Source organism: Heteronotia binoei, chromosome 4 (genome assembly GCF_032191835.1).
Source record: "Heteronotia binoei isolate CCM8104 ecotype False Entrance Well chromosome 4, APGP_CSIRO_Hbin_v1, whole genome shotgun sequence".
Taxonomy (NCBI): domain Eukaryota; kingdom Metazoa; phylum Chordata; class Lepidosauria; order Squamata; family Gekkonidae; genus Heteronotia; species Heteronotia binoei.
The window spans coordinates 148,918,254-148,940,948 of record NC_083226.1 but is presented as its reverse complement, the minus strand read 5'-3'; the positions used below and the strand labels follow the sequence as shown (position 1 = coordinate 148,940,948).

The following is a 22,695-nucleotide window of genomic DNA, read 5'->3' as shown; positions in this document are numbered from 1 at the left end:
AGATAATAAAAACTAACAAACAGGTTGAAGAATTTCAGAAACAATTATTGGGGAACACTCAACAGATCCACAGATTGACCGCCAAAGTGGATAAGATAGAGGAAAAAGAAAAAGAGATGTCCAACAGAACTTGGGACAACGCAGCAAGCTTGGCCCAATTAGAAGAAAGGGTAATAAGGCTAGAAATGGAGAAAGCAGCTTATATATTACGCTTTCAAAATATACCAGAAGAAAAAAATGAAAACATAATGGAGAAAGTAATAGAAATGCTGTCTTCTGAGGATGTAGAATGTTTAGAGGAAGGAAGTAGAGAAATTGAATGGGTTAAGAGGGTCTCATCAAATTACACACGACAGCATAATTTGGCAAGAGAAGTTCAAGTCAAATTTGTTCATCTCACAACATGCGAGAAAATTCAAAGGAAAGCTAAAGAACGAGAATTGAAATGGAAAGATGCTAAAATTAAGGTTTTGAGAGAAGTGCCCTGGGAAGTTCGACAACGAAGAGTGAAATATCGGAAATTGTCATCATGGTTGATTAGTCACTCGATACAATTCAGATGGTTGGTTCCAGAAGGATTACTTTTTACGTATCAATCTAGAAGACATAATATAAACTCGATTGAGAAAGCAGAAGAATTCTGGGAACAACATATTGAGAAAAGCAATCGAGAGTCGGAAACGGAGGATGAACAAGAAGAAGAAGACGGTCAAAGTAATTCAGAAGAAAGAGCTCCGCAGAGGTCGCAAAGAGAAAGAATCAAGACGAAGATTAAAACTAAAAAAACCCAGAAATTAATACCGGATAGTATAGATCAGACAAAATGAGTGCTAAGCCTGGGCTGCAAATAATATCGGTTAACGTTAATGGTTTAAATGACCCAGGAAAAAGGAGAAGAACTTTTCAGCAGCTGAGAAAGTCTTCCTCATCAATAATTTGTTTACAGGAGACACATATTCAAGAAAAAGACATAAAATATTTGAAAAATGAAAAACTAGGGGTTCTTTACCATTCATCTGATCCAAAGAAGAAAAAGAGAGGGGTAGCCATTTATGTATCCAAATCCATTTACTCAAATTGCCTTTATACGGATAAAAAAGGAAGAGTGGTGATAATAGAGATAGAACTTAATGGCAACAAAGTGACATTAGCCAATATCTATGCCCCTAATGAGAATTTGGAAAAATTCTACCAGGCTTTACACAGAAAACTGACAGAACTTAACCCAAAGAATTGCTGCATTATAGGCGATTATAATGCGGTTTTTGATACAGAAAAGGATAAAAAATTTGAGGAACAGAAGAAAAGAAAGCTGCGAAATACCTTGCCTAGAGCCTTTTTAAAATTAGCGGATGAATTAAACCTAATAGACGCGTGGAGAACCAAGAATCCAACAACCAATGATTATACGTTTTACTCATCCGTGCATAAGTCCTGGTCGAGGATAGATATGTGTTGGTTGTCGGCGGACTTAGTGTTACGTCTTCATCAGGCAGAAATTTTACCCAGAACTTATGCTGATCACAACCCGATACAGGTCAAACTATTAGAAACAGCAAAAAGCTTTCGTTGGACCCTCAATTTACAGATTTTGAAAGAGAACAAATTTTTGGAAATAGCCAAGAAAGAAACTAAAGAATTTTTTCAAAATAATGTAATCAAAGACACTAGCATGGATATTATTTGGGACGCTTTCAAAGCCTTTTTTCGGGGCATCGCAATAAGATATACTGCGGAAAGAAAAAAGGAGCGACTGAAATCGTATAAAGAACTGACCCTCAAATTAGGAAATCAAGAAAAACAGCAAAAGGAAAGAAACACAGAAGAGATAAGATTAAAGATTACCGCTATTCAACATCAGATTAATTTACTATTAATGGAAGAAGTGGAAAAACAGTTGAAATGGATGAAACAAACCCACTTCGAAAATGCAAATAAAACTAGTAGATGGCTGGCATATAAATTAAAGAAGGAAAGAAATAAGAGAATCATAAAGCTACTTAGAGACGAAGAAGGAAAGGAGATAACGCAAATCGACGAGATGAAAACAATAATTCAAAATTTTTATCAAAAATTATATAAAGGTCAAAATATAGATAAACAGTGGCAAGATGATTATTTAATCAAGACTAAGATGAGAAAGCTATCCAAAGAACAAAAAGAAAAATTAGAAAAACCAATTACTATGCATGAGATAGTGGAGGCGATAAACCAGCAGAAACCAAATAAAGCACCAGGCCCAGATGGACTACCAAGTGAATTTTACAAAACCTGTGGAGAAGAACTCCTCATTCCGTACAAAAATGTAATTGAGGATATTCAAAAAAATCACAGAATACCAACATCCTGGAAGGAGGCGTTGATCTCATTGATACATAAAGAAGACACAGATCCAGCAGAAGTGAGAAATTACAGACCTATCTCCTTATTGAATGTCGATTACAAGATTTTTGCCAGTGTCCTGGCTAATAGACTTAAGAAGGTTATAGGAACTATTGTCCATGAAGACCAAACAGGTTTTATACCAGGTAGACAAATGAGGCAAAACTTAAGATTTCTACTAAACGCTATCGAATTCTACAAAGAACATCCAGAGAAACAGGTAGCGTTTATCTTTGTCGATGCAGAGAAAGCCTTCGATAATGTGAACTGGGAATTTATCATAAAATCATTAAAGGCAGTGGGCTGCGGAGGAAACTTTTGCGATTTAGTGGAAACCATCTATACTAAACAAAAGGCAAGAATCAATTTTAATAACATTAAGTCGGACATGATTGAAATGGCACAAGGAACAAGACAAGGATGCCCGTTGTCACCTCTTTTGTTTGCCTTAACTTTAGAGCCATTATTGCAAAGAATAAGAGACGAAAACAGAATAAGAGGAATAAAAATTAAGGGAGAGGAGTTGAAGATTCAAGCATTCGCAGATGATATGTTATGTGTGCTGGAAGATCCCAATATATCTATTGCTTATTTGAAAGAAACGTTTAAACAATATGGGCAAGTAGCGGGACTTAAGATTAATGCTCAGAAGACAAAATTTCTTACTAAAAATATGAATAATGAGCAAATTAGCCAATTTGAAATAAAGTCGGAATTTCTACAGGGGAAAAAAGTAAGATATTTAGGAATTCAAATGACTAAAGATTTAAAAGATTTATACAGAAACAATTATGAGAAATTAGTGAAAGAGATACAACAAGATTTAGCCAGATGGAAAGACTTACAAATCTCACTCCTGGGCAGGATAGCCACTATCAAAATGAATGTGCTGCCAAGAATATTATTCCTCTTTCAAATGATTCCTATTTTGCTCCCAAAGTCATTTTTTCAACGGGTCAACAAAATAATCTTACAGTTTATCTGGCAGAACAAAAAACCTAGAATTAGACTTAAGGTACTCCAGGACAGCAAACTTAGAGGTGGATTTACTTTGCCAGAATGGAACCTCTATCATATGGCTAGTCGAATAGTCTGGTTAGTGGATTGGATTACTTTGAAAAATAAAAGAATACTAGTATTAGAAGGGGCAGGCCTGGAGAAAGGATGGCACGGATACCTTTGGTACCATAGTCCCCCGCAAAACAGTTCCTTCTGGAGACATGAGATCAGAAGATCGCTTTATAGAGCCTGGTTAGAAATTAGAAAGTTCTATTCTTATACCCCATCATGGTTATCACCGGTAGAGGCATCTACCCACCCGAATCTCTACACTTGGAACAATATATGCTACCAAAATCTATTAGATGGACAAAACAACCTCCGAGCAGAAGAAATGGACCATCTGGATTGGTGGTTGAAGTGCCAAATAAAATCAAGATATCAGAAAGATAAAGAAATAGGCTTTTCCAGAAAATTAAATGACCTTGACCAAATTATCCAAATGGATCAGAAGTTAATCTCTAAAATTTATGAGTGGCTACTCAGGGAAAAAATGCAGGGAGAGGTGGTGAAAGAATCTTGGGTTAAATGGTTGAGAGATTTCGGTTACAGCATACCAACAGATGACTGGGAAAAAATATGGAGACGGAATATAAAATTGATCAAACCAGCTTTGTATAAAGAGAATTTGTATAAAATGATTTATCGCTGGTATTTGACGCCGGAACGATTAGCTAAAGCCTACCCCAGTTACTCAGACAAGTGTTGGAAATGCAGAAAGGCTAAGGGGTCAATTTTCCACATATGGTGGAAATGTGAACATGCCAAAAAGTATTGGTCCTTAATTAGTATTTGGACCCAGAAGATTTTGAAAATTAGACTTAGACACTCACCAGAGCTCTATCTTTTAAATGTTTGCAGGGAAAATCTTCCACCTGAAACAACCAAGGTGCTAATGTATATTGTAACTATTGCAAGAATATTATATGCAAAATACTGGAAGCTACCAAAAATACCTTCCAGGGAAGAGTTTATTGTTCAGCTTACAGAAGCTGCGGAACTTGATTTAATGACCACAAGGTTATGTGATGGAAACACGCAAAAATGTAAAGAGAGTTGGGAACCGATATATAGTTGGGTAAAAAGTAAAGGTATGTTGTTGGAATAAGAGGAAAGTAAAACATTATTCTCTGGTCACTCCCGGTGTGTTTGGGAGGATGTCTGGGAGGTGGAGGGGGATTGAAAGCGTTGAGATGATTGTGAGTTATATGTATCTGTACAGAAATATGTTTTGTATGTCTTGTATGTTTATATGTCTTTGTCCTTATAAGGTGGAATAATTCAATAAAATTTATGAACGGCAAAATAAATATGGCAATGGACTACAACCCTATACCTCTATAAAAACAATTTCCTGAGCTATTACCTTGTGCTACAGTTCTAATCCTTTTATCAAAATGCCCCCCTGAATCTTTCTGTTTTGTATGGTATTTTAATATTGGATTATATCTTAAAGTTAGGGCAGTCAAGAAAAATAAAACAGACTAGAATCTGTATCAAAGCAAAACAAAATTCCCAGTGGAAAGCCACTCTCTAACTAAAGGGAACCTCATTCCAAACCTCCTACATTATCTCCTGCTGCTACCTCACAGAATGTGGGCACCCCCATCTACTTCCATTTAGTTTTCTACATTTATTTATTTCTATCCGCCTTCTCTCCCCAGTTGGGACTTAAAACAGCTTTATAGAACTTCATTTCCACCTTCTCCATTTCCTCATGCCAACAACCCTGTGAGGTAGGCGAGGCTGAGCATCTGTGACAGGCCCTAGGTCACCCAGTAAGTTTCCACGACAGAAATGGGGATTTGAACCTGGGTCATTTCGGGTCCTATTCTGCCACTCTATCCATGACACCACACTGGCTCTCTACTTCCAACCAATCCCTTCTTTCTCACCCAAGACCTCCCTTTCACATTAATAGAGACCCACACATTTGAAAGATCAAACGGGCACACACAGGAGAACAGGTGTTTTTTTTAATGATTTGGGAGATGTGTATGCATTGGCCATACATACCCAAGTCTATGATGTATTGCTATATGTCTGACCGAGGGCCATTTTAATCTTATATTTGTGCATATTTTCTTTATTTTCACTTCGGCCATGGGTGCATACGCTTCATATTCTAAGTGCTTCACTTTCTTCCCATCAAAGTTATTCCTGGTAGTGCCTGAAATAGAAAGACATATATATATATATGTACATATATGTTATTTCAAAGGATACTTTGGCCTGAAAGACCAGCTATCCCTTAGCTTTTGGAACAATAGTTTTGTTAGGTACATGAATTAACTACAGCTATAGTTACTAAGAACTTGCCAGGAATTTGAGTTGATAGCAGGCTCAACCACAAAGCAATTTCTTGTGTCCTTGATCCAGCACCCATTTAGATTTTTAGCGGGTTTGTGTTGATTTTCGCACAGGCAGCCTTTAAGGGATAATCCCATGGCATTTCTGAACCCCAAACATGGAGAGCCAGTGTGGTGTACTGGTTAAGAGTGTCAGACTAGAATCTGGGGGACCCTGGTTCGAATCCCCGCTCTGTCATGCAAGCTAGCTTGGTGACCTTGGGTCAATCACAATCTCTCAACCCAGGCAGATCCCTTAGGCACTCCATTTGTCACTCTTCTCCAAGAGGATGAGGAAGCATTCACAAGCACTCTTTGGGTGAGATCTGCCAACCAGTTACAAATCCACCTAACAGTAAAAGGATCCAAACCCCATTTTACCAACTTGTCAACAAGAACAGTATGTGGAACCTTATCAAAAGCCTTACTGAAATCAAGATAAACTATGTCTACAGCATTCACCTGATCCAGCAAGGTAGTAACTTTAAAAAAAAAGAGAGAGATAAGGTTAGTCTGATATGACTTGTTCTTAAGAAAACAAGATGTTCTGAATAACACTGTGGGCAACTCTAGCTGAAAAGTTCACTGAGCAGCATGGCAACAAACACTGCATTACGTCACTGTAGACCCAGGAAAGACAATGCTTTACATTACAGAGGCTTCTTGTGGCCTGCATAGGCTGACAACACCATGGAGCACAATGCAACCTGGCCTCTGAAAAGATGCCTCCACACACACATGCATGCAGGAAGTTATGCTGGGAAGATACTTAGGGAGCATCTTTGCTTAAAAGTGATAGCTATTACAATATGCATTGCCATATGACCCATAGTATCTTTAAAGAAACTACTCTGAGATTTAGAGTTGTGCTGAAAGCAACATCTGAATGAGTGCCTCAATGTCCTTCTGTCCATCCATTTGTATGCTCACCCAAGGACATTTTACATGTGATATTCTTTCTTGAAATAGCCTACCAGGCTGCTCTCTTATTTAACAATATGCCTTTAAGCCCACCTATGAAGAGGGACACAGCACCACAGCAGGGAGAAATCACCAGGGCTGATACTTCATCTGCTGAGAACTTGTCTTCAGTCAGTTTAATGAAGTCCTTGGGTTCATCTCCAATTCCATTCATGATATCTCTAGAATTAAGTAATGACACAACTGAATTACTGTTCTGGTTACTGGGATAATTTACAAAGTCATCTCTGAGCTGATGAAGGTTTCCAAGGAAACATGCATCACACCAATCAATACACTTGGGGGGGGGGGGGTTACATGGTTTTGCATGCAAACCCACAAAACAATCTTAATACAATTTGAGGAGGAGAAGATATTCTTCAAACAATTTTACAGTAATTAAAAAAGATACTAAATGGTCATTAAAATAATATGATTATACCTTCACCAAAAAAAGAAATAGCCTTATAACATCTCCCAAAATTCTTTCACACAGTGACGACAGTATCAGAGTAGACTGTACACAAAATGTAATGCAAGTTAAAATAGACAGGAGGGTAGAAGCTGCCTTATTATTTAATTAATTCATCTGTATTCTGCCCTTCTCCCCAATGGGGACCCAAAGCAGCTTACATTGCTCTCTCCTCCATTATATCCTCACAACAACCCTGTGAGGTAGGTCAGATTTAGAGCGTGACTGTCGCAAGGTCACCCGGCAAGCTTCCGAGGTTCAAGTAGGAATTCAAATGTGGTCTCCTAGATACTTTTCCAACACTCTAAATCAATAAACCAGACTGGATCTCCAAAAGAGAATGAGCACGGGTGCACTGGTTCTTCTCCCTAAACACGCTCAAGGGTGTTTTTAGCAACCAGGGCAGCCACTCTGGGCCCCACCCTAGGTCAGGGGCCACAATCAGCCACAACCCTGCCAATACAGAGCAAGCTCTTGCAGCTGTCATGTCTCATGCCCACCCCATCTGGGGCTCAGGCCACCAATTTGTGGTGATACTGGTACCTTCTGCCAGGCTCCCGCAAAGCATGGACCACCTTTTGCTTGGCTCCAGGGGGTAGGTGGCCAGGGGCAGAGATTCTGAGTCCCCACCCCCAGCCTTATGTTCAGGGACCTAGAATCACTAAGACCACCCCTGCACATGATAGTTGGTTCATGAGTCTATGTGTTTAGGAACACAGCTTCTCAAATATCCATAGATCTCTCTCTTGTATGTGGGGGGGGGGGTGTCACAGCACTTTTAGCTGCCTTAGCTGTCAATATTTCTCCCCTGTCACTGTCAACACAATCACTACACACCTGAAAAGGTCTTCCTGACTTTAGCCCCCACTGATAGGTGGGATAATGGCAATTTCGTCACCAGTGCGTAAGTCCAGCAGCTGATCTCCAAGCAGCACGTATTCCTGGCGGACAGCAAAAACCACTTGATCCCGTATGGCAGCAAGGCTGAAAGAACAAAAAGAGGATAAAGACAACATTTCATGTGGTTACATCTTTTCACAAGGAAATTACCAGCCCAGTGTTACACAACTCCAACTAGCTAATGCTGGATATAATACCACAAGTCAGCTTTTGAGCCCTACAGATAGATTTTCAAGAAAACTACACACATAATTTTTTCTTCCTTTAATACTGCTTGTTTCTCAACTGAGATTTCTTAACCTTATGTCATACATTTCTTTGAAGAAATGTTCTGAGGGAACAGATGAGCTAATTATTAGTGCTCCTATCTAGATAAACAGCAGCTGGGAACAGAACAGAGGCATGAACCTGACTGAATGCTTCCAACAGCAGAGGGCAGTTCCATCATCGCTGGAGGGTAATTTCCAACAATTCATTCCACCCAGAGCAGACCCCCACTTTGCCCCGTGTGTTGTTCTGGAAAGTCCATTGGCCTCTAGGAACAAAATTTGGGGTAAGGCTTCAGGAGAGGGAGACAGGAAACTCCTACTCCATAAGCTCTACTCCACTCACAGAAGTCATAGGACAGGAGGGTAGAAGGTCACTTGGGGAGTGACCAGTCACTTTCCAATTCTCTGTCCCTCCACCAGTGCTGCTGTAATCACTTTCCTTTAGAGCTACTGCAGCTGCTTCTCTTTTTCTTTGCTGTGTAAAGAAGACAGAAGCACACCCACACACATGCATTTGTTCTGGATGGGAAAATCACAGCACCCTTTCTCATCTCTCTCTCCTCCTCCATCCATGAACACATGCAGCCTCATTCTGAACAAAAAAGAAGAGGTTCTTTCTCTCAGCATCAAAATGGCTGTTTGCCTCTTCCACACAAAACACAGAGCTAACTAAATGTTTTGCTCCCAGGGCAAGTTACAATTGAGGTGGGGATGGTTTGTCTAGGAAAAACAGCAGAGAAAAAACTTCCCCACCTGAACGTCACAGACTTGCTCTGAAATGCTGTAATTTTTTCACAGACCACCATTTGTGACTGCCTCACCCACCATGCCGCCATTTTGTAACTAATATCTCCCAGTGCTCTCGAAAGAATTAAGTAGCTTACAAAAACATGAGGTTTTTCATCCCTTGTCATAGCATACAAGGCAGTATTTCTGAACAGCAATCGGTAGCCAGGATCCCTAAATATCTTGAGAGCCACCTCAGCTTTTATGTAAGCTGGAACATCACAAACCTCAAATTTTCAATAAAAAGCTAATATGTCTCAGCCACTTTAATTCAACACAACAGTCTTTAGAAAGCAGCTCCCAACACAACAATCGTGTTGAGTATTTAAATGTTTGTTGGCCCCACAGACACTAGACCAAGATTCCCTGAGTGTTCTTGGGTAAGTCACTCTTTCAGTCCAGTCAACATCACAACAGCACAGTTGAAAGGATAAATGAATAATCTCTTTCAATGGGACCACAGCACACAGTGAAAAGGCGGAAAGGGAAATTTTGCTGTCATATCAACAATGTTGTCAAAAACAACACTTTAATAATACTGCACTTTTAGATATCGCTTTCTGTGCTGAAAGTACTTCACGTACTTATAAAGTAAGCCGGAATTATTATTATTATCCATACATTGCAGACAGAGGACTGAGGAAGAGTGGCTTTCCTAAAGCCAGCTAATGCGTTCATGGCAGAGATGAGATCTACACTACAGAACACCCAGATCACAGCTCTTTCTCTTAACCACTATAACACATAGCCTCCATTAGTTCTGCACACCAAAGTGAGTGGAATCAATTTATGTGGGTACACCTAGGGGCAAAGGCTAAACCAATGTGAGGTAGTAAAATGACAAACCATGATGCAGAAAAACCTAGCTGAAATCCAGGGAACCTCAACCGGAACCATGACTACAACATATTGGATTTGTCTCAGAAAACTGAACTGGATCTGTCAGGAACAAAGCCTATTCCTATCTGAGTCAGTGTGCTATAGTGTCAGACTAGAACTAGGAAGACATGGGTTTAAATTCCTACTCTATTATGAAACTAACCATCTCTTCCTACTTAACCAACAACACTAGAATATGATAGAATTCAGAGCATTGATTCTTATTGATGCAATTTAGATTAACAAGCTCAGGAAACCTTGACACTCTTGTGCTCTGTCCTCTCCTTCCATCTTAAAAAAAATTCTGCTTTGCAACAAGTCATAAATTGCCATTTGGTCCAAACCAACAAACTACAGCATGCCCTTCCCCTGCACACACACCACTGCATGGAATTCCAGTTTGGAAGAACAGTCTGTCACTACAGATTTAGTGGTTTTGAGCAGCAGTCCCCAACCATTTTGGCACTAGGAACCGGTTTTGTGGAAGACAATTTCTCCATGGACCCCGGGGGGGGGCAGAGTTTGATGGTTTCAGGATGATACAATTGTGCACTTTATTTTGGTGTGGTGGTTAAGTGTGTGGACTCTTATCTGGGAGAACCAGGTTTGATTTCCCACTCCTCCACTTGCAGCTGCTGGAATGGCCTTGGGTTAGCCATAGCTCTTGTAGAGTGGTCCTTGAAAGGGCAGCTTCTGGGGAGAGCTCTCTCAGCTCCACCCACCTCACAGGGTGTCTGTTGTGGGGGAGAAAGATAAAGGAGATTGTGAACCACTCTGAGATTCAGAGTGGAGGGCAGGATATAAATCCAATGTCTTCTTCCTGTTATTATTATTATTACTACATTGTAATATATAATGAAATAACTATATAACTCATGGCCCGGTTGCTAACAGGCAGCGGACCAGTACTAGTCCACAGACCGGGGGTTGAGGGCCCCTGGTTTTGAGCATAAAGAGGAAATAATTCAGTAAACAGGGTGCAAAGCAATTGCTCAGTGGTAGGGCATCTGCTTAGATCCTAAATTCAATCCCCAGCATCTCCAGTTTTTTTGTAAAAAAAGGATCTGGAAGTAGTTGATGCGAAAGACCTCAGCCTGAGATCCTGGAGAGCCAATCTGAGTAAGCAATACTGACCCTGATGGAAACAATGGTCTGTTTCAGTATAAGGTGATTCATGTATTCCAATACACACAACAGGAGGAGGAAAGGGAAGCACAGAAAACACAAATCTTAGAATTTCTCAGATTTGTTTATACAGTGGCAATGTAGTTACCCACTATAGTTGAACCAAGGCATAGGTAAAACACACAATACCTTGAATGTCTCTTCACAATTTCATCCCACAGCTGCAGTGACGTTATCTGCTGGGGCACGGAAATGGTCTCACTGCGGACTCCAGCTAAATCAGCACTTCTCGCAAAATACAACACGACCACCTGTTTTTAAAGAGTCCATTAGACAAATAATCACCAGACCCCAACTTGTGATTCTTTTAATCTGCTAAAAAACATTTCCATGACTCTGCATACTAACTCACTGCCCACTTTCTCTATATTTAGGACTGCTTGCCATTGCATACTATTGTCTGTTGAAGTGTGCTTAGAGCACACAAAAGCTTACATTCTGAATATAATATAGCGGGTTCAAAGCATTGCAGAGATGAGATCATAGTGAGGACAGCTCTTTATTAAGAAAAGCATGGTGAAGGCTGCTCCCAACAAAGATTAAGGGCCTGTGGGCCAACCCTATATACAACTCTAATCTCTCGCGCCTGACACTGATTCGTTCAAACAGGCAGAGGTCTGTGATAGGTGTAGGGCGGCAGGTATTTAGATCCCACTACCCATTGTTATACAGTCCCCAAGCTCTGCTTTCCTGGTTCCAATGAGCCGGCAGGAAGTACACACTTTAAGGCATATATATAACATCCTTCCCCCTAAGTTCACAAGCCCTGTAGTCCGTAGTCCTGTAGGTACGCTGGCTTGCGCCGCTCACGTGTCGACCTTCTGAGTTCCGGAGACGCAGGCGGGGAGGTTGTGGCCTCGGGTACAGCAGGCTGGGGGCCCAGTAGCGTGGTAGCCTCAGCCAACGGTTCGGGGTCTTCATGATGCTTGGCCCCGGCGGGATGTTCCAATTCCTTTTGCGGCACAGATGTCTGTTGAATCACGGCCATTGGGTCTGTCACTTCCTCCATCTCCACCTCCAGACTGTCAGCCAGTGAGGCATCGGGGCTTGCTACCCCACCCCCTGGTGCCTCATGGGGCCATAACTGGTCTATGTGTCGCCTCATTGTGAATCCCTCTTCTGAGGTGACCTTATACATTACGCGCCCCAGTACCCTGGAGACTCGGGCCGGTATCCATGCTGTTTCCCCTCCAAAATTTTTAGCGAACACCAGGTCCCCTGTGTCGAACCCTCTGGGCGCCCGGACCATCTCTGGTACCTCCTGTAGGTTTGGGGCCCAGTCCAAGTGCATGAGGTCTAGTAATGTGTTAAGCCTCCTACCCATGAGCAGTTCTGCTGGGCTTCGGCCAGTTACCATACTAGGGTAGTGTCAGGCGAGCAGACATTCGGCTATGCGGGCTTCCCAGTCACCCTGGACGATGCGGTGGAGTGATTCTTTGGTAGCCCGCACCATCTGCTCCGCTTGGCTGTTTGTGGCAGATGGAAGGGGGCCGACCTTATATGCTTTATTATATTTTGGCCACAAAAGCCTTGGAACTCAGCTGAAGTGAATGCCATCCTGTTGTCCGAAACAAGGGTGTCTGGCAACCCGTGTGTGGCGAAAACCCTTCGGAGCGCCCCTAGTGCTGCCCTGGTGGAAGTGGATGCTACCAGGATTACCTCTAGCCACTTGGAATGGGAATCTATGATCAGGAAGAATACCTGTCCCTGGAAGGGCCCCGCAAAATCTAAATGCTGGCGGGACCAGGGATTCCGTGTGTGTTCCCACTGTTGACCTGGAGCTCTAGGCGGAGCTGGCCGAGTCTCCTGGCATGGCTGGCAATGAGCTACCCAGGACTCAATGGCACCAGACATAACTGCAGGCTAGCGCCTTCATGCGCACAATACCGGGGTGTGTCTCGTGTAGTGCATTGAGGACCCGCTGCCTTAAACCAAGGGTACCACCACCTTGTTTCCCCACAACAGACACCCCTTGTGTACAGACAATTCATCCCGGCAGGATACAAACGCAGAGAACTCTGACCCCACCTGGGCCGCCTGCCCAGTCCAGAACCTGTGAGAGGGTCTTGTCTTTCCTGGAGCATCAGGCAATGTCGTAGCGTGTACCGGGCGGTCGGAAGGGACTCCAATGACATGCTCTCGTAAACCGGGGCCAGATCTGGGTCCATGGAAGGCAGCACCAGTCGGCTCAAAGCGTCCATGTGGCCCATCACCTTTCTCGGTCGGTAGCACAGGCCATACTGGTACCCTACTAAGATGATGGACCACCACAAGACCCGCGGTGAAAGCATTTGCAGCATCTGCTGGTCGGGGGCAAACAGTCCTAGCAAGGGCTTGTGGTCTGTGTGTATTGTGAAAGGCCAGCCGTACAAATAGTCATGAAATTTCTTAACCTCTGCAATTATAACCAGACCCTTCTTGTCAATCTGCGCACAGTTGCGCTCCGGTTTTTTCAAGGTTCGGGAATAGTATGCCACTGGGACCTCGCGGCCGTCCAGCAGCACGTGAGCTAAGACCGCCTCCACCCTGTATGGTGACGCATCGCAGGCCAAGATGACTGGCAGCCGCTCGTCAAAGTGCGCCAGCAAGCTGTTGGAAGTCAAAATGTCCTTTACCGCCTGAAACGCCGAGGCTTGTCAGTGACCCCAAACCCACGGAGCCCTTTTGTCCAATAGGCAGTGCAGAGGTTCCGCTACTGCCGCCTTGTGGGGAAGGAAGGCGTGGTAGAAATTGAGAAGTCCCCAAAATGATTGTAGTTTCGCTTTGTTCCTGGGGGCCGGTGCATCACAAATCGCCCTGATTTTGTCCCTAGCTGGGTAAATCCCTTGTTCATCCACCCTGTACCCCAGGAAGTCAATGCTGGTCACCCCCAGTTCACATTTCTCTCTCTTGACCTTCAACCCCACCCCGTCAAAACTTCCTCCTCTGTGGCTGCAGCGATCAGCACATCATCGAAGAACGGTTGGACCACAGGAATGCCTTTAAGGAGAGAATGCATTAAGTTCTGGAAGATCCCCAGGGCCACGTTGACGCCAAACTGCAGCCGTTTGGCCCTGAAAGCCTCCCTGTGTGTGACAATAGTCTGTGCATCTGCAGTGGCGGCGTCTACTGGAAGCTGCTGATAAGCCTAGGCCAAATCGAGCTTCCCAAAAATCTAAGCTCCTGCAAGCGAGGCCAACATGTGACCCACCACTGGCACCAGATAAGCGTGGCCTTGCAGTGCCTTGTTTATCGTACACTTGTAATCTGCACAAATGTGCACGCTGCCGTTGGGCTTTACTGGAGTGACTATGGGGGTTTTCCATTTGGCATTCGCAATTGGCTCCAGTACTCCTTGAGCCACAAGGTGGTCCAACTCCTCCTCTATCTTGGGCTTTAATACCAGGGGCACCCGCCAGGCCTTCAGTCCAATAAGCTGCACATTGGGGTCTAGTTGTAGGGTCACTGGTTCTCCCGTGTAGGTACCCAGGCTGCCGTCAAAAACGGTAGGGAATTCTTCGCACACCTTCTGGAAATTGGTCTGGGAGGGCGCGGTTTATGACGGATGTCGGTTACCCAGATTCCCAGGGCCTTGAACCAGGACCGCCCCAGTAGACTGCACAGGTCCCCCTCGACTACAATCAGGGGAAGCCAGCCGGAAAACTGGCAATACTTTACCTGGACATTTCCTACTCCCAGTACTGCGACCTCCCTCTTCTGAAAGTCCCGAACTACGAAGGGGGATGGGCTCAACTGGGCTTCCCTCCCCAGGCACAGTTCCCTGAATGTCCGGGCCGATATTACCGTCTGGCCTGCCCCCGAATCAACTTCCATCTGGCAGGGCCTGCCCGCTATGAACACAGTCACCTTGTACTTTCCTGGGGAGGGCATGGGAAGCTGGCATGCCTGGTCCCTCGCCTTGGTAAGTGCTTGGATGTCCTCCACAAACGCGATCTTGTGGCAGCAGCCATCTTTCTGTCGCGGTTTTCCACCAGGGCGCAGCGACTTCGACCAACATACCCATGCGAGGTGCCCCATTTTTCCACACTTGTTGCAGACGGTGTTCCAGAACTTGCAGGAATGGCACTCATGGGCTTCCCCACAGCTGGTACATCCTCCCATCGAGGTAGGGACAGTGGCATGTGGTTGCTGGCGCTTTGGGGCCTGACGTGTCTGCAGTGCGTCTTCCTAGCCAGAGTCTTCCGAGTTGGACCAGCTGGCAACCTGGTTCATTGCAGTGGCCCGCCACTCTTTATGCGACTTCGCAGCCATCCGGCAGCACGTGAGCTAAGACCGTAGGCGGCCACCTCGTCCAGGGCGTCCACCAGCATAAGCTTCTTGTGCCTTGTCTTCTTGTCACAGAGTCAAGCCAAGCTTCTTGTCACGGAGGCCCACCACGAAACGGCACAGCAGTGCTTCGTAGAGGCTCACGAAATCACAATCTCGGCCAGGCGGCGCAGATCCGCTAAGAAGGTCAAAGCAGTCTCGCCAGCCTTCTGTACTCTCTTGTGGTATTCTAGTCGCAGGGTCGTGAGCATCGACCTGGGTGAGAAATGCTCAGTGAGCCTCTCCGTGATGGCCTTGTATGTGGCTGCATCATCGGTCAGCCACAGCGGCGACATCAGGTTCTCATCCAGCACTAGCGTGTCTTCTCTGCAGAGGCTGAGCAAAAGCTGTTTCTGCTTCTGCTCGTTTTCGACATCGTGGTAGAAGAGACAAAAGTTGAGTCGCTTCACCCATCAGTCCCATCTTTCGGGTTGAGTGGGGTTGAACTCCAGCAGTTGCCCATGCGGGACAGGCGCAGCGGTCTGGTCAGGGTTGGCCCTTGGAGAAGTTGTTTCCCTGGCGCTGGCGGAGCCAGGGAAACAACTTGTCCTGGCGTGGCAACCCTTGTGAGCAATGGTAGTGCGATGCGCGGAGTGGGAGCTTGCTGCGAGGCGCGGTGCGTTGCCAGTTGCTGCATCACCTACCAGGATCCCATCCTCATCGCCACTATAATATAGCGGGTTCAAAGCATTGCAGAGATGAGATCATAGTGAGGACAGCTCTTTATTAAGGAAAGCATGGTGAAGGCTGCTCCCAACCCTATATACAACTCTAATCTCCCGCGCTAGCCTGCCATTGGTTCATTCAAACAGGCAGTGGTCTGTGATAGGTGCAGGGCAGCAGGTATTTGCATCCCACTACCCATTGTTATACAGTCCCCAAGGTCTGCTTTCCTGGCTCCAATGAGCCCGCAGGTTGTACATACTTTAAGGCACATACATAACACTGAATAAAACTTTGTTGGTCTTAAAGGTACAAATGCTTTATTCAGCATTTGAACAGCACAGTAATCCCCAACATGGTACCTACAAACACCAAAAAACCCCTCACAATAGGTTTTCTGGACCACACTTGTTTCTTTCCCAAAGCATCGTTTCCCTAAAACCAAGGGCCAGTGATGACTTTCCTCCACCCCACTGGCATAAAAGGTGCATCATCTCTGGGTCTAAAAAAATGACCTATTCAGAAATAGCTGTTTGCATCATTAACAGGATGCTTGGCTTGCTTTTCTGACTGCTTCCACCAAGATTTGGCCTGATCTCTCTTGGCCACCAGTAGGAATGCGGTGACTAGGGTGGCCACATCCAGGTTGGGAAATTCCTGGATATTTGGGGATGGAGCTTGGGGAGGACAGAGACCTCAGTGGGGTACAATGCCATAGAGTCCACCCTCCAAAACATCAGTTTTCATTAGGGGAACTGATCCCTATAGTCTGGAGATGTTGTAATTTCAGGGAATCCTCAGGTCCCACCTGGAGACTGGCATCCCTACTCCAACTCCTAAGGCTTGTGATTGGTTCTTCCTCCCACGGTGCCCTTTTTTGGTGGCATCCACCATCCTTTCTCAAAATTTCAGAAGTGCTGATAGGTCAGGAAAGTTGGGGACCCCTAGTAGTCTATACGTGAAATGTCTCCAGGTCCTTTCTTAAGCACTCGGGACATTTTATATAACACACATTACCTTAAAGTTCTGCACATTATACCATGATTATTATTCCAACAGAGCAAGTGAGCTGCAGAAGCAAAAACAGGTGCTTTCCAGTGGCCATAAAGGCCAAGTTTAACTTTGAAGCACAAATTGATCATGCTTTTAAGAGCCACACTACACTTGCTCCAAGCATCTCAGAATAACCATGTTATAAAGGTAAACACCAGTCGTTTTCGACTCTGGGGTGACGTTGTTTTCACAACATTTTCACAGCAGACTTGTTTTTTTTATTGGTTGGTTTGCCATTGCCTTCCCTATCCATATATATATTAGTAAGAATAATTTATATATATATATATATATATATATATAATCCTTACTAATGAAAAGTATCTTCCAGTCACTGAAAAAGGAATTCCAACAAACTATTTAATGATCTTAAAATTCAGCAGCAATACACACACACATGCTTTTACACAGGCCTTGGATTCAGCAGGAGCTCACAGGAGCACAGCTCCTGAATCTTTCTGAGGGTTCCCCCTCCTCCTCCCCATTTTGTCCATTGAATAGCAGGTGCAGCTGCAGAACAATCCCTGGATGAGCTGCACCACCTATTTTTCTACAAAGCAACCCCTGCTTTTACACAGTGTACATAATATAACATGTAATGCCAATGCAGAAGTATTGAAGTATTAATGCAAGCACCATGGTAAACACAAAGTGAATTTCAATATGGAGATTTCAATATGGTCACTAGAACATAAGAACATAAGAACATAAGAGAAGCCATGTTAGATCAGGCCAATGGCCCATCCAGTCCAACACTCTGTGTCACACAGCGGCCAAATATATATATATATATATATATATATATATATATATATATACACACACACATACACACTGTGGCTAATAGCCACTGATGGACCTCTGCTCCATATTTTTATCTAACCCCCTCTTGAAGGTGGCCATGCTTGTGGCCGCCACCACCTCCTGTGGCAGTGAATTCCACATGTTAATCACCCTTTGGGTGAAGAAGTACTTCCTTTTATCCGTTTTAACCTGTCTGCTCAGCAATTTCATCGAATGCCCACGAGTTCTCGTATTGTGAGAAAGGGAGAAAAGTACTTCTTTCTCTACTTTCTCCATCCCATGCATTATCTTGTAAACCTCTATAACTAAGCTATAAAGAAGAGAATAAATATGAACAAACCTGTCTAGATGAAAAATAATCCAAGGCCTTGCCCTGTGTAGCCCCATCTTCTGAAATTACAGTAGTAGCATCAACAGACAGGACATAATCAGTAGTGGCCTTTATCACTGAACTTTGATCAACATTATGTCTGGCATTGCGCTTTTACAGGCATTTGGTGAAGACAAAAATGTGAGCACAAATACCATATGGTTTGCCAGATTCAAGCACAGAGAGACTGAACACATTCCGAAAGCAGCTTGTGCACTCTGGTCTCAGACCCGGCTTAATTGGGATGTTGGCATTTCAGAAGAATTATTCAGATGCTGTTGCATGCAGCCAGAGTCTTCCCATTACATGTGCAATGTTCAATACAGACTGGGTAGGTATCATCCTGGTATGCTAATAGTATATGTGCAGCCACTCTGCATAAGTAGCAGCCCAGTTTAAACAATATGAAGAAGAGTGCAAAGTTGCACTGGCAAGTTCTTCCCACTCACTGGCATCATGCTTAGATTAGGCCAGGGTGTATAAAGAGCATGCAAGGCAGCAAGGAGATGTAAGGAACTTATGCAGAATTCCACCATTATCCTAGCAGGAACTTCAAGTTACTCTAGAGCCTCCCCAACAGACATATGCCAGCAGCAGCAACCTGTGCTTCAGCAGTACAGTAGGCAAGTTACAATGAACACATGTACAACTTGTTTGCACTTGACTTTTCTTTGCACACATGCCGAATCATGCTCACTTTACACTCAATGCACACACAGCTGAATATAAGATTTAACACCACAATTATCCAGGTCTTCAATTTTATTTCAAAACTCAACACACCCTGGACCTTTCTTACAGGCCCACTCAGCTTGTGTAGCTTCCGTATAGGGCTCAGTGGGCAGAGCTGTGTACACAGGACTCAGGCCAGTACTTGCAGGGCTCAATTTGAGGTGCCGCTGCCTTACAGCCTGTGAGCCTGGCCTCGACAGGGGCGCACATGGAATAACAGCAGTCAACATCTCAAATTAAAAGGCCAGCTATCCGCCCTGGGCCTGGCTTGCAAACGGTTAACTACAGGTACTTTAAAGGCCCAGTGGAGGCACTCCGATAACGGGGCGGGAGCAAGTTCCGCGAGGAAGGTGATTAAAGAAAGGGTGCGAGTGCCGGAGAGCGCTTTCCCATGACTCCAAGTGCAACCCACGGCCAGCCCCCGCCTCCCGGGGGCCCGGCGGGGGAAGCGCGGAATACCTCGCAGGTCATTGGAAGTCCGTAGTCCTGGGCCAGCGGCCGCCCCGCTCACTCTTCCCAGACAGCGACTTGTGCGCCTGCGTCTGTCCTGGGAGTCCCTGCGGCGCTCAGACAGGCTCGGCCAGCCCCTCCGCACCGCCTCCAACCTGCTCCGCCTCCGAAGGGCTGGCTGCTCGGAGCCGAGTAATACCCGAAGAAACCCGAGGTCGCAAGAGAAGGGAGCCTCGCAGCGGCCGGGCGGGGTAGTCTGGCTTGAGTAGCCTGTCTGAGAACCGGGTTGGACAGGCTGTGCAACCACGCTTGTCGGTAACGGCGCTTTGGCTGAGCTGCATAAAAGGTAAAGGTAGTCCCGTGTGCAAGCACCAGTCGTTTTAGACTCTGGGGTGACGTTGCTTTCACAACGTTTTCACGGCAGACTTTTTACGGGGTGGTTTGCCATTGCCTTCCCCAGTCATCTACACTTTCCCCCCAGCAAGCTGGGTACTCATTTTACCGGCCTCGAAAGGGTGTAAGGCTGAGTCAACCTTCAGCCGGCTACCTGAACCAGCTTCTGCTGGGATCGAACGCAGGTCGTGAGCAGAGGACTCCGACTGCAGTACTGCAGTTTTACCACCGTGCACATAGGGATGCCTTTAGCTGGGGGCTAGGCCGTTTCAGGTAGCCGGCTCGAGCTTGACTCAGCCTTCCATCCTTCCGAGGTCGGTAAAATGAGTACCCAGCTTGCTGGGGGGGGGGGGGGGGGGCGGGGTGTAGATGACTGGGGAAGGTAATGGCAAACCACCCCATTAAAAAGTCTGCCGTGAAAATGTTGTGACAGCAACGTCACCCCAGAGTCGGAAACTACTGGTGCTTGCACAGGGGACTACCTTTACCTTTTTTAGGCACTGAAGGCTGGTGGCTCTTTTGTCTGTATGCACTCGGTATATATAGATATCATAATTGTGTAATTAATGTATAGAACAGCGCCACAAATCTTTCAAGTTTTCTGCACTTGGTGGGTAAAATAAGACTTCCACCACCAGTTTTTTTGCCTTACCTCTGTAGCAGTTTACCTTTGTGATTTCCTGATTAGTTAAATATATGCTTGTGTTACAGCAACATTTGTGAAAATATCTTGGTTTTTTCCCCCTGATATGAAAATTATCTTTAAGAGACTCCCCCCCACCACCTCTCAAAAAAGCATTCTTGCTTATAGAGCCTGTGAGCTTCTGAAAGTTCTGCTGGGCATGGATTTTGCCTTCTGGCTGAGGGTGTCCTTTTGTTTGTAAAAGCCTCATACTACTGAGGCTTCTGAGTAAATGTACTCAGCATTGGACCACAATTGCCATAGCATGTTGCCTGGAGGTTGTACTTTGGGGTGGGTGCTGAAAAATGTCAGTTGAAGATCCTAACCTCTCTTACTAAACTATGACCTTTTCAACCTCTTGTTGCTCTGTTGGTGTCCTTGAGTCTAAAGTTATGATGACGTTTAATGCATAATTACATAAATTTACCAGGAAGAAGGGATGGTGATAAACAGGCCTTGGATTCAGTGGGAGCTCACAGGAGCGCAGCTCATGAACCTTTCTGAGAGTTCCTCCTCCTGAGAGTTCCACCTCCTTGCCCATTGAATAGTATGTGCAGCTGCATAACAATCCCTGGATGAGCTCCACCACCTATTCTTCTACAAAATGACCCCCGGTGGAAAGACTGATAGTCAACGTTTTGCTGGCACTAAGACCCATTTAGTAGACTTCAATAAGTTTTTGAGTAGATCTGTTTAGGACCGTACTGCTGATTTCAAGAGACTTAGAACAGTGTAACACTTCTCAGGATTGACTTCTAAATAAGCAGGCCTCAGATTCAGTGGGAGCTCACAGGAGCACAGCTCCTGAACCTTTCTGAGAGTTCCTCCTCCTTGTCAATTGAATAGTATTGCAGCTGCATAACAATCCGTGGATAAGCTCCACCACCTATTTTTCTACAAAACAACTCCTGTAAATAAGAAATCAGTTTAATTCATATATTTTGAAAAATAACGGCAAGAACAGAGAGGAAGATTTTTTCTTCTTGTAACATGAGGAATTGGGCTCATCCAAAGAAGACAAGCAGTAGAATGAGGCTAAACAAGAGGAAATACAGAAACCACAATTAACTTATGGTATTTATTCCCACATGATATGTCCATCAGCTTGCATGGTTCTTAAAAATTGATTTTTGTAAGAATTGGTCGTTATGAGCCATGATAGCTACACAGCACCTCCACTTTGAGAGACAGTTACCTCAGTAAATGCTGGAAACAAATGGGGAGGGGGATGCCTCATATCCTTTGTGGGCTCCCAGATTTGTCCAGAAATTGAATTTTCTGTTTGTCCCCAGAGTATAAGAGGCCTGCTGCATCAAACCAGTAGGGCATCTGCCTCAACATCTTGCTTTTCCTAGGATTTCTTCAAGTAGGGCAAAAAAGGACAAAGCCATGCCCTCTTATTCAGAATACCTTACCTGTGAACATATACAGTCTTTGTGGACAGGAGCCATGGTGGGGGCTAGTCTCCTTTCAGAGCCCTCATGAGCCAGCCTAGTCTCTGTTATTTTTTGGAGCAGTGAATCCCATACACAAATGTAATGGAGCACTTTCTTTAGTCTGTCCTCAATTATGTGTGTCTAGCAATTTCATAGGGGGCCCTCAAATTCTAGTACTGTGGGAGAATGAGTAAAATAGCTTCTTTTTCTACAGCAGCTCATTTTTTTTCTATCCTGTCCCTAACTACTGAAGTGTTTTTTATAGACCTGCAAACCCCACATTTTTAGCCAGTCCTCATAGGAAAAGTACTCCAATCCCTTGCTCATTTTGTTTCCATTCTTTTCCAGTTCTCTTTTTAGGATGGAGTGACCAGAACAATACACAGTATTCCAGTAAGTGGAGATACGATCCAAGATCAGGGCTTTTAACAGGGTAGAGACTGCAGGCATCTTGCCAGGAAAAGGTACAGGGGTTGCTATCTGGGTTTCTTTTTTTGTTTGACCCACTATTAGAGTTTGGGGGGGGGGGGGTATTTTGTCCCTTGGGGGCATAGGGGAGGGCTGAGC

General features: G+C 44.6%; 1 protein-coding gene across 3 annotated transcripts in view; it reads right to left on the bottom strand.

Moving 5' to 3' along the window:
- The window catches only part of MOCS2 (molybdenum cofactor synthesis 2), a 29,123-nt gene extending 9,361 nt beyond the window's left edge, over positions 1-19,762 (bottom strand). For 2 of the 3 annotated variants that reach the window (XM_060236005.1, XM_060236006.1), the window contains exons 1-3: positions 8,059-8,194; positions 6,804-6,931; positions 5,458-5,611 (exon numbers count right to left, since the gene is read on the bottom strand). In XM_060236005.1, coding sequence (XP_060091988.1) covers positions 5,458-5,611; positions 6,804-6,924 — 275 coding nt within the window. In that variant the 5' untranslated portion in view covers positions 6,925-6,931; positions 8,059-8,194. Of the gene's footprint in view, positions 1-5,457; positions 5,612-6,803; positions 6,932-8,058; positions 8,206-11,369; positions 11,492-19,626 lie in introns of those variants that run through there. The other variant, XR_009555279.1, reaches the window with a different exon arrangement.
- Positions 19,763-22,695: the final 2,933 nt, after the last annotated feature.